The 13314-nt window shown below is 40.0% G+C and overlaps 1 protein-coding gene across 1 annotated transcript; it reads left to right on the forward strand.

The window, feature by feature from the left end:
• The first annotated feature begins 6634 nt into the window (after nucleotides 1-6634).
• LOC123992337 lies at nucleotides 6635-12416 on the forward strand. The gene is made up of 4 exons (XM_046293491.1): nucleotides 6635-6778; nucleotides 6928-7029; nucleotides 8244-8265; nucleotides 11615-12416. Exons 1-4 carry the CDS (start codon nucleotides 6635-6637, stop codon nucleotides 11992-11994), a joined length of 648 nt encoding a protein of 215 aa, XP_046149447.1. The 3' UTR covers nucleotides 11995-12416.
• The last annotated feature ends 898 nt before the right edge of the window (nucleotides 12417-13314 follow it).

Below are 13314 nucleotides of genomic sequence, written 5' to 3' on the forward strand. Positions count from 1 at the left end.
TGTGATTTTCATGAATAGGAATATTTTCTAGGAATATTTATGTCCGTTGCGTTATGCTATTTAGTGTCAGTCGATGATTACGCTCCCTCATGCGGGATGGGGAGTCACTCGAGGATAACTGACTAGGTATCCCCTTTCCCTTTCTTTAGAGTAACCACCCGTTGCCTTGTTGATGGCTTTGCACACTCTTGGCATTCTCTCAACCAGCTTAGTGAGGTAGTCACCTGGAATGCATTGAAATTAACAGGTGTGCCTTCTTAAATGTTAATTCGTGGAATTTCTTTCCTTCTTAATTAATGCGTTTCAGTTAAATCAGTTGTGTTGTGACAAGGTAGGGGTGGTATACAGAAGATTACCCTATTTGGTAAAAGACCAAGTTCATATTATGGAAAGACCTGCTCAATAAATAAAGACAAACGACAGTCCATCATTACAAAAGCCAGTGAAAATGCAGAGCGCCAAATAAATTACTATAAAAATCTAACTTTCATGAAATCACACATGTAAAATATCAGTTTAAAGCCACACTTGTTGTCAATCCAGCCAACATGTCAGATTTCAAAAAGGCTTTTTGGCGAAAGCAAACGATGCTATTATCTGGGGATTAGCACCTCCGTAAACAAAGAGAGAAAAGCATATTTCAACCCTACAGGCGCGACACAAAACGCAGAAATAAAAATATAATTCATGCCGTACTTTTGAAAAGCTTATCTTGGTGGCACTCCAATATGTACCATAAACATCAAAAATGGTCCTTTTGTTCGATTAATTCCATCGATATATATCCAAAATGTCCATTTACTTGGCACATTTGATCCAGAAAAACACCGGTTCCAACTTGCGCAACGTGACTAGAAAATGTCTCAAAAGTTATCTGTAAACTTTGCCAAAACATTTCAAACTACTTTGGTAATACAACTTTAGGTATTTTTTTACGTAAATAATCAATAACATTGAAGACGGGATGATCTGTGTTCAATACAGGAGGAAAACAAACTGTAGCTAGCTTTCTGGTCAAGCGCCTCTATCTAACAGTACAGTACAAGTAACCCTCGTTCTGAACAGGGCTACTTCTTCATTACACAAAGGAAAAACCTCAACCAATTTCTAAAGACTGTTGACATCCAGTGGAAGCGGTAGTAACTGCAAGAAGGTCCCTTAGAAATCTGGATTCCCAATGACATCCCATTGAAAAGAGAGTGACCTCAAAAAAACAAAAAATCTGAATGGTTTGTCCTCGGTGTTGCGCCTGCTAAATAAGTTATGTTATACTCACAGACAGGATTCAAACAGTTTTAGAAACTTCAGAGTTTTTTCTATACAAATCTACTATCTACTATAAAAATATGCATATCTTATCTTCTGAGGATGAGTAGCAGGCAGTTGAATCTGGGCATGCACCTCTGCTGCAGAGGATAAGTTCATTAGAGTTAACTGCACCTCTGATTGGAGCCCAAATAAATGCTTCACAGAATTCAAATAACAGACACATCTCAACATCAACTGTTCAGAGGAGACTGCGTGAATCAGGCCTTCATGGTCAAATTGCTGCAAAGACACCACTACTGAAGGACATCAATAAGAAGAAGAGACGTGCTTGGACCAAGAAACATTAGCAATGGACATTAGACCAGTTGAAATCTGTACATTGGTCTGATGAGTCCAAATTTGAGATGTTTGGTTCCAACCGTTGTGCCTTTCTGAGGTGAATGGTGAATGGAGGTGTAGGTGAATGGATTATTTCCACATGTGTGGTTCCCACCGTGAAGCATGGAGGAGGAGGTGTGATGGTGTGGGGGTGCTTTGTTGGTGAAACTGTCTGTGATTTATTTAGAATTCAAGGCACACTTAACCAGCATGGCTACCACTGCATTCTGCAGTGATACGACATCCTATCTGGTTTGTGCTTAGTGGGACTATCATTTGATTTTTAATAGGACAATGATCCAAAACACACCTCCAGGTTGTGTAAGGGCTATTTGACCAAGAAGGAGAGTGATTGATTGCTGCATCAGATGACCTGGCCTTCACAATCACCCGACCTCAACCCAATTGAGATGGTTTGGGATGAGTTGGACCCCAGAGTGAAGGAAAATCAGCCAATAAGTGCTCAGCATATGTGGGAACTCCTTCAAGACTGTTGGAAAAGCATTCCTCATTAAGCTGGTTGAGAGAATGCCAAGAATGTGCAAAGCTGTCATCAAGGCAAGAAGAAGAAGAATCTAAAATAGAAAATATATTTGGATTTGTTTAACATTTTGGTTACTACATGATTCCATATGTGTTATTTCACATTATTCTACAAAGTAGAAAATAAAGAAAAACCATTGAATGAGTAGGTGTCTAAACTTTTGACTGGTACTGTATGTGATGGTGGTGTAGTGGCCTGAGGGAACACACTAAATGTATTGGATAAAGTGTTATGAAATGTCATGTCATACTTTAAACTGTTTGGTCTAAATGTTGTCTTGAATACAACGTTCATTTGAGTTTACTGTTCAATAAGTACACGTGCATTTGCGGGACAGAACAAAAAACTAAACCAAACCAAGCATCACAGTTCTCCCTAAAATCCTTTTCACCGCCTTGTCTCACTCACTCAATTGCATTCCGACTGCTCCACCTGTTCTTTGTGCACCTACAGAAATAAACGCCTATAAAAACGTTTCTAACTAATGGGATACACATTCCTTGCCAAATGACGACAGTTTTATCACAAATTCTAAATGGACTGGTTGACTGAAGTAGGGAAATACGTTTTCCATTAATGAGCTGCAGTTTTGGAATAATTGCGTCATTTTCTGCATAAAGGCTATTTTGCGGTTCTCACTAGTTACCAAGGCACAAAGTGAAAATTGGCTATATCGTAAAAATCTGATAAAACATTTTTTTTTTTGCTTTGGGTTTTACTTTAAAGTTATGGTTAGGAATAAAGTTAACCGTGTGGTTAAGGTTAGCGTTAAGGGTTATGTTTGGAATCAGATTATCAGAAACAAATTGTAGAAAGAGGCAGGGTTAATGGCTTTGTGGCTGTGGTAACTAACGTTAGTCGATGACCCTAATTTGTGATTTGCTGATGGCATTTAGAATTGGTTAGCCCCTAAACTATTACCCCCATAAACATAGCAAGGTTCCACGCTGCCAGGTTTTTTTTTCATCAGAATCATTAATGCCTACTCACCAAACAAATGTTTTGGCCATAATTCATCCCCATGCAGTGTTCAATGTAGAATTGTTAATCCGATTTGAAAATTCCAAGGAACAGACATAATAAACTAAATTAAATTAAATTCAACTTGCCAAATTGAGCCCCTTTTCAAATGACCACTCTTTGAGAATAAGATGCGAATCAATTCACACTATTCTGTAATATTTTATTCTGGTGTATTACATCATATTTTGTACTATAAAATATACTGAATAAAAATATAAATGCAACAATTTCAACAATTTCAAAGATTTTACTGAGTTACAGTTCATAAAAGGAAATCAGTCAATTTAAATAAAGGCCCGGATCTATTGATTTCTCATGACTGGGAATATACAGTGGGGCAAAAACGTATTTAGTCAGCCATCAATTGTGCAAGTTCTCCCACTTAAAAAGATGAGAGAGTCCTGTAATTTTAGGTACACTTCAACTATGACATACAAAATGAAAAAAAAATCCAGAAAATCACATTTGTTATGAATTTATTTGCAAATTATGGTGGAAAATAAGTATTTGGTCACCTACAAACAAGCAAGATTTCTAGCTCTCACAGACCTTTAAGAGGCTCCTCTGTCTGATTGTGTTATGGAATAGCCTACTGAAAGATTAAATTCTTCGGTGGCTTTATCTACTCCTACTTCCAACAACACAATGCGAGGAGTGACATTTAACTCTAATTACCAGTGGTACCTGGGAGATCGCACGGGGGACTCACAGAGATTTGCAAATCAAGTTACCTCAAAGTAATTTATGACGGTTGGCAGTCTTTCGTCAAACGGACAGGTACGTTTTATGTGTAATAGGCAATACTCTGTAGCCTACTGCCGAAACGAATCTCGAATATGTTTGACTGTCTTTTTGATGGGAAGGATTCCCAAGACCGTGTGGTTGCCGTTTGCCATATGATTTAAATCATGCCTGGTACTGGCACGACCGCGGTGTCCCTCGTTCCGCTCTGATCGTGAATTTGTCTGACTCAGCTGCAGCCGGCTGTCACCTCACCCTACAACAGCCACTCTGCCCTGCCCTATCCGGCTTGTCACCCTCTCCCGTAGCCTTCTTCATCGCTCCCGAGAGAACCCGTGGAGATGTAAGTATTACCACATTGTGCACTGCTGCCGTTTATTACGCATTGTGCACTGTTGCTGTACTAGTTGCATGGATAGACAATAGCTTGCTTCTTTTTTTCACTCTCAGCCTATAATCCAAACAATTCAAGCAATTAAGCTTTTCCCATACATTGCAAGCAGAGACATCTATATACATGTATTGTAATTCATTGATGCATTTTCATACAGTTTGTCAGTTTTGACAGAAAGACCCTACTCTTCTCCATCAGATTCTGATCGGAACTGGTTAACTTCTTAGAGATAGGAGGCAACAATTTCAACTTCCTGCTACTCATGCCAGGAATATATTATATGCATATGATTAGTAGGTGTGGATAGAAAACACTCTGAAGTTTCTAAAACTGTTTCAATCATGTCTGTGACTATAACAGAACTTATGTAACAGGCAAAACCCCAAGGAAAAACTGTTCAGAATTATTTTATTTTTGTCTCCTCTGACCGTTCCCTCAGATGTCTTTGCCAAGGGAAATTAGATAGTGACCATTTTACAGTTCCTTTTACAGTTCCTATGACTTCCACAGGATGTCACCAGTCTTTGGAATTAGGTTGAAGTTAATCATTGGTGAAACGAAGAAGACGCACATCCTGGAACAACGTTACACTGTTGATAGTTACGCAAGAGGGAAAATGGTGCATGTTTTGTTTTCTTGCTCTAATGAATACAGATTGCCCCGTCTACAATTTGATTGATTATTAACATTTAAAAATACCTAAAGTTGTATTACAAAAGTAGTTTGAAATATTTTGGCAAAGTTTATAGGCAACTTCTGAAATGTTTTGTAGTGACGTTGTGTTTTGGAAAGCTGTTTTTTTCCGGATCAAACCTGCTTTATAAATGGACATTTTGGGTATACATGGACGGAATTAATCGATGGGGTTATGGGTTAAATTGTTTATGGGACATATTGGAGTGCCAACAAAGAAGCTCGTCAAAGGTAGTGCATGTTTTATATTTTATTTCAGCGTTTTGTGTAGCGCCTGCTATGCTAGTTCTTTTGTTTACAACTGGTTCAGCTGGGTGCATGCTATCAGATAATAGCTTCTCATGCTTTCGCCGAAAATGATTTTTAAAATCTGACATGTTGGCTGGATTCACAACGAGTGTAGCTTTAATTGAGTATCCTGCATGTGTAATTTAATGAAGTTTGAGTTTTAACACGTTTTATTTGAATTTGGCGCTCTGCATTTCCCGAGGCTATTGGCCACTTGGGACGCTAGCGTCTCACTATCCCCAAGAGGTTTTAAGTAATTTTTGACTCATTAGAAAACGTCTCCCTATCATCCGGTGGTTGAATGATAATGAGAAATTCTAGGCTAATTCAGGCGGTATCGGTATTGTTTCCAGAAAATTGGCTATTTAAGCAGTCATTTGTGACACTCAGATAAGCAGAAAGAAGATGTTTAAAAAAAGTTAAATTAGCCTAAGTAGCCTAGCTTAAAATGTAAACTGATTTTGTGTCCAATATTTTATTGTACATTAAATGATTTAGCCTAACTTTATTTTGCACAAGTCAGCATATGTTATATTTGAGAAGAAACTGACGTGAATATAAAGGGAGAGTTCAAAGTTTGAAGAGATGGTTCACCCAAATTACACAATTGGTTTCCTTACCCTGTCTATAGACTGCTTACAGGGTAGGAAAACCAATATGTAATTTAGTATTTGGTTGAACTATCCCATTACGATAAACATATGTTTTCAGATTACACATCTGTGTGAGTTCAGTGTTCCTTGTTGTTTTCATGTTGTACGTTACGTACAGCATCAGTGTATCTGTGTTCATATTCAACACAGTCTCACATTCAATTTGTGCATATATGTACATAAGGCCTTTTTGTCATGTAGGCAACAGTACACGATTTTCTTCATAACCCATTTCATATTTTTGGAGCTAAATTACACAATTTTCTTCATAATGTATTTATTACATGTTCAACAGGTTCATGTAAAATAATGAATTATGACACTTCCAAGGCCTTTCCATTATGATTATTACGGTAATGTCAATCATGTTATATACTTAGGCTACTGTAACGCGTTCAACCAGTTAGCAAGTCAGAAATGTCAGTTTCCTAGTACCGACTAGCACTTCAATACAGTATTATGCCGGCTTCACATTCTTGTGGGAAATGGGAAATGGAAAGTTGTAACTACGACATGATTGTGTTCAAGTGCTTTTGAAGTCGGAACAATTCTTAAACCAATAAGATTTACAATTTGTAATTCCTATTTGCAGGGTCATTCAAGTGAAACTTCCCAGTCGGAACTAGGAATTTCCGAGAACTCCGATAGCACATGAACGAGGCATTAGTATGTGTAATATTCAACAATAGGGTCTGGGTCGCGGCATGTCCAGCCCTCATACCCATTCACAACCACCGTGTGTCAGTATCCTACTATGTGTCCGTGCCGTCAACCAGTAGAATTATTGTTTGTGACGTAAGTATGGGGATTATTATTAAGGTTATGGTCGTCTGAGATACAGGCTATACAACAAACAATATAACAGTTTATATAATAATATAAATTAAATGAATCTAAGAAACGCTTTTCCAGGCAGTTTGAATGTTTATTCTTATTCTGTGCAGAATCTGTGTAATTTGACCTACAACACAAATGCGCATCATGACTTCAACAAAGAAGGCAACTTGGAACTTACCCGATCCTCCCATGCGATCATTCTATTCCCGGTAAGTGAAGTATGCAATTAAACAATGTGGTTGTAATAACTAGTAATGTAATGTTATGGAGACACATTTTTTGCTTTTTACGTCATTTCTCAAGCCACTATGCATTTTCACCGATCTGTCAAGGTTTTCAATCAAAATCTTAGCTATAGGCCTTACTCAACAGATCCAGCTAGCTTTAGCTAGCTAACGAGCTAGGCTACAGTCTATGGAGTTTCATGGTGGGCGCAGGGTTTTGTTCTGGGCAACATCTATACACCTGATTAAACCAGTTTGAGTTGTTAATTACTTTAATCCACGTGGGAGGTCCGAGTGTCTGCAGGTTTTTGCTCCACCCTTGATTGATAAATGAAGGTCACAAATGTCACGACTCCTACCGAAGGTGGCTCCCCTTCCCGTTCGTGTGGCGGTCGTCGTCGCCGGCCTACTAGCTGCCACTGATTCTTTCCTCCCCCTCCTTGTCTGTTTATTGGTTACACCTGTAATGCATTGTGGTGATTAGTTGGGCTTCATTAGTCAGCCTGTTTCTTTGTGCGGGATTGTTTATGTAACATTTGTGCATGTTGGAGTCGGATGTGTTTGTTCCTGTTCGTGCGTTTTTGCTGGATTTTTTTAGTCCCCGTGTTTGGGGCATTTGTTTTAGCGCACAGTGGTTCGTGGGGTGGCCTTGGTTCACCGTGTGTGCATTAAAGAGCACTACCTTAATCTCTCTGTTTCATGCGCCTGACTTCACACCCACGACACCCAGATCGTTACAACAAATGACTAAGGAACTCTCCTCATTTGGTTAGGTTTTCCAGGTGTTCATTGAAATGAAAAACCAAAAACCCGCAGACACTTGGCCCTCTGTGGAATGAGTTTGACACACATTGTCTAATAGAGCTAGTTCAACTTGTCTTTGCAAAGCCTTTCTAAAGCCCGTTTTAGATCTTGTGGAGAAAACAATTGCAAACAATGGATGAATTGGGACCAGACAGCAATGCTCCCATCCACAATGAATGTGTATCTATCCAATGTTCATCTTGTTATCCATCATTCACATTCCTTACATTTTTGTACACCACCTGTAGTTTTTGTGATGTAATCCACTTACAGATTAAGTACATTTTAATGCTCAGTTACATTTTTTGATTAAAATAAGTATCCTACTTATACAGCGGTGAAATACAATTCTAAACTTGTTCTATTCTCTTTACTTTTGTCACGGCTGGCTGAAGGACTGGACCAAGGTGCAGCATGGTAAGCGTACATTTGAACTTTATTTAAAAATGACGACGACAAAACGAAGAACAAAAAAAACAACCCTGAAGCTTTGGGCTATGTGCCCTGAACAACTACAAAGTTAACTTCCCACCAAACGGGTGGGGGAAAAGTGTACCTAAGTATGGTTCTCAATCAGAGACAACGATAGACAGCTGTCCCTGATTGAGAATCATAGCAGGCCAAGACATAGAAATACAAAACATAGAAAAAAGGACACAGAATGCCCACCCTAGTCACACCCTGGCCTAACCAGAATAGAGAATAAAAAGCCTCTATGGCCAGGGCGTGACAACTTTGCAGCTCCAAATAAAGACCCTTCACACCTGCCACCCTTCTCTTTAGACCACTCAGACCTACGGCTGACACCTTTAGTCTCTCTCTCTCTCTCTCTCTCTCTCTCTCTCTCTCTCTCTCTCTCTCTCTCTCTCTCTCTCTCTCTCTCTCTCTCTCTCTCTCTTTCTATCCATCCTCTTGATACAGATCTCTTGATCTATCCTAAGGCTCTTTTAATTCAGCTTTCTTCCCATTTCTTGTGTTTTCAAAAACAAAACAGGTTGTAGTTTAGAAATGCAAACCAACTGGAGGAGATTATTCAAAAATTGTATCTTAAAATAAGTAACCCACTAGCCCAGGTATTGTTTCATCTGTCAACTAACGACACTCATTGCACTGTGCACCTGAGGCTATGGCAGGTAGCCTACATCTAGGTTACAATAGTAGTCAACAGTAAGTATGACACATTACGTTACAGTGTGGCATGTTAATTAAAGCTTCAGGCTTAGTTTTAGTAACAGGCGAGGTCCATTATCAGATCTGACCCATATGATTGAGTCCTTGAAACCCATGTCACCTTCAAACACACACACAGCACTTCTTTAATGGGTTTGAGAAGGGTCAGGGCTTGATGTTTAATGCGAACTCAACGTCAGATCCTTAGTTGGCCAAACACTCTTTATTAATTGCTATTGTTAGTATAGTTTTTATCTCATAATCTCTAGTTCTCCTTGTCAATTCAAGCCCCATGCCAGAGGGGACCTCCCTGGTGCATTCCATCAGTCAAAGTTATGTGTATCGGGCTATTCTTTCTGTCACTTTCGTATCCACCTTTCATACATAATGCCTCCTGGCTCCAGCCGTGTCCTAGTGTCCTAGTTGTAACACATCAATAGGAGTAGCGTCAAAGAAGTGCCAGTTCTGTGGTGCAACAATACAGCTAAAGGTCAAGTTAGAGGCCCAGAAAATGAAGGCTACAGATGAATGGGCAAATAAGACAATGAAACATGGATTATATGCCACCTTGGTTAATGCAGCAAACAAGCTGGTAAGCTTTATTATGTTTTCCTCTAAAATGATTTCTGCATTTCTATCTCAGGGAAATGATAGGCTATATGCACTTATTTGTTGTTGTCTCATTGTGTCATCTAAGGCTGTAAACCTAAATGTCATTATCTGACTGATATTTGTTGTGTTTCTGGAAGTTAATTTGTCATTAATGATTCCAGATTAATGATTAATGATTCCCTGCTTCTCCTCATCAAGAGGAAGAAGCATAACATTTTGTCGTCAACTGCACTGTGTCTTCACAGTGGTATGATGAATCAGATCTCAATGGCAGCAATCCAAAGATTGTATGAGGCAATTGTGAAAGGTATTTGGACAGAAATATGTATGTTTGTCTACCGTAAGACCCTATCCCTCAACCACCACATCCGTCAGACTGTAAAAACCAAATTATTCAGTCAGCCTCTCCTGTCCTGCCGGCCAAAACTCTCATCCATGCTTTCTACTTCTCCCGAATAGACTATTGCAACTCACTACTCCCCGGCACTAACACAAACTCTCTCGATAAGCTCCAAATGGTTCAAACTCAGCGGCCCGTCTTCTAACCCACTAAATCATCCTGGCAGCATATCACCCCCATCCTCTGTGTACTCCGCTGGCTCCCTGTCTCCCGCATGAATTACAAGATCCTCCTGACCTAAAAAGCACTCCCCCCCCACCTTGCTACCCCTGACCTCTCTGACCTTCTTCCCTCCTACCAGCCCTCGTGCTCTCTCTGCTCAACCACAGTTGGCCACCTTGTCATCCCCAGTTCCAAGCTCCAGACTTTCAGTGACAGGGCCTTCTCCAGGGTTGCTCCTAGACTCTGGAACTCCTTCCCTCCAGCCATCCGCGACTCTGAGTCCATCATCATGTTTCAGTCCCGCCTAAAAACCCACCTCTTCACCATGGCCTACCCTTACCTCCCCCTCCACCATTCCCACCTCTTCTGTTTCACACACTCGCACACACACTCACACATACACGCAACACCTGCTCGCTCACTCATATTCTCACACATCACACCCTTTCCTTGAGCCCTTCTTACCTCCATTTAGCCCCATTTATACCTGGTTCTAACATGCATTATATTTCCTGATCTGGTCCACAGTCTGATTGTTCCCACATTTCCAGACAGGTGTAGACGATTAAAAGGAGCATTGTGATCAGATCTTCCTGACCACGTCTGGAGTTGACAGTGAAACCATTTCAATCATCCTGCCTTCTAAATTCATTAACATGTGACACCATTGACTTATGGAATATATATGTGTCTTAAAATAAATAAATAAGTATTATTTTGAAAGAATATCTGTCAAATAATTAGCATACAGTAAATCTGTTCACAATGCGGACACAGTGGACTGTTAAGACCATGTGTAGACGCATTTCTAAAAATGTGGGCACAATCAGAATGTGGACAAGATCAGGACAAAGGACACATGTTTGCGCCAAAGTATTTTGTTTAATGTTTTTCTTTTGTTTAGTCTGCTGTTTAGTTAGATTATTGATTGTTTGTTAGTTTCTAAAATTGTAAAGCTATGTATGTTTCATGTATAATTATTGTTATTATGAAAGTAGAGGAGTTAGTTCAGGCAAGCAACATTTCAACACATTCTTTTCACATATCCTGTGTAGAAGTTTATTTATAAACTGGGTGATTCCAGCCCTGAATGCTGATTGTATGAAAGCCTTGGTATATCAGACCGTATACCACGGGTATGATAAAACACTTATTTTTACTGCTCTAATTACATCGGTAACCAGTTTATAATAGCAATAAGGCACCTGGGGGTTTGTGGTATATGGCCAATATACCATTGCTAAGGGCTGTATCCAGGCACTCTGCATTGCGTCATGCATAAGAACAGCCCTTAACAGTGGTATATTGGCATACACCACACCTCCTCGGGCCTTATTGCTTAAATATATATGCTCACCTCTGCCAATTGGAAACTGTCGCCCACTTGTCTGTCCCATTTCCTTAATATGTTCTATTTCTCAGTTGCAATCAACACCCATACCCCCACACTACAACCCTCCAACCCTCCTACTGTTGCTGCCCAGGAACTGTCTGATACAGTTGCCCCCCAGGAGACCAACTGCAACCTCATCCTCACGCAGGTTGAACCCCCGATATCCCCCACCACCCAGGAGACCAGCTACACCCCCATCCTTAACCAAGTTGAACCCCCAATAATCCCCACCACCCAGGAGACCATCTACACCCCTATCCTCAACCAGGTTGAACCCACAATACTCCCCACCACCCAGGAGACCAGTTTTACCCGGTTTCCCAACCAGGTTAAACCCCCAATAACCCCCTCGGCCCAGGAGACCAGCTACACCCAAACCAAAGAAGAAACCCTAAAGAAAATGACATAGTCAGCCCCATCCAACCTCATCCTACTTATATTGTTTATTCATAAATGTTAATGATGTCAATAACTTAATTTATGTTTTTAATGAATTAATAAAACAATTCCAGTGATTGATGGTCCCCTACTTTTCAGGAGGCAGGCATACTGTACACGCTTAGAAAAAGGGGTTCCAAAAGGGTTCTTCAGCTGTCCCCAAAGGAGAAACCTTTTTGGTTCCAGGTAGAACTCTATTCGGTTTCATGTAGAACCCTTTGTCTTACATGGAACCAAAAGGGTTCTACCTGAAAACAAAAAGGCTTCTCCTATGGTGACAGCCAAATAACCATTTCTAAGAGTGTAGTATAAGTATAGATGTAAAAATGAATCATGCAACTGACTGTCCCGCTAACTTTATTCATGTTCTGGTGGGTGGTGATTAAATAAATACATGCATTTATTGTTTCGGAGTGTCCAGTGTATCCGGGGAAAACGATTTTCCCTATTTTCAAGATTCTTGCCAATAGAACTTCAAAGGAGGTAAATCTGCAGTACATTGAAATTCCTGTGACTGTACTTACAGGCTAATCCTAGTGCAACACTAATTGTCGTTAACTTCTTATGGCTGGGGGCAGTATTGAGTAGCTTGGCTGAATAAGGTGCCCAGAGGTACCCAGAGTAAACGGCCGGATACTCAGTCCCAGTTGCTAATATATGCATATTATTAGTTTATTTGGATAGAAAACACTCTGACGTTTCTAAAACTGTTTGAATGATGTCTGTGAGTATAACATAACTCATATGGCAGGCAAAAACCTGAGAGAAAAAATCCAACCAGGAGGTGGGAAATCTTTGGTTGGTCGTTTTTCATCTCATTCCCTATTGAAGATACAGTGGGATATTGGTCATATCGCACTTCCTAAGGCTTCCACTAGACAGTCTTTAGAACCTAGTTTGATGCTTCTACTATAAAGTGGGGGCGAATGAGAGGGGAATGAGTCAGAGGACTGGCAGAATGCTTTGAGCTCGTGACGCTCGTTCACGTGAGAGGTAGCTCGCGTTCCATCGCTTTTCTGAAGACAAAGGAATTCTCCAGTTGGAACATTATTGAAGATTTATGTTAGAAACATCCTAAAGATTGACTCTATACATCGTTTGACATGTTTCTACAGACTGTATTGGAACTTTTTGACATTTTGTCTGCTCTTAGTGAATGCATTTCGTGACTTTGGATTTGTTTACAAAACGTGCTAACAAAAGTAGCTATTTGGACATAAATGATGGGCATTATCGAACAAAACAAACATTTATTGTGGAACTGGGATTCCTGGGAGTTCATTCTGATGAA

This window comes from Oncorhynchus gorbuscha, linkage group LG13 (genome assembly GCF_021184085.1).
Source record: "Oncorhynchus gorbuscha isolate QuinsamMale2020 ecotype Even-year linkage group LG13, OgorEven_v1.0, whole genome shotgun sequence".
Taxonomy (NCBI): Eukaryota; Metazoa; Chordata; class Actinopteri; order Salmoniformes; family Salmonidae; genus Oncorhynchus; species Oncorhynchus gorbuscha.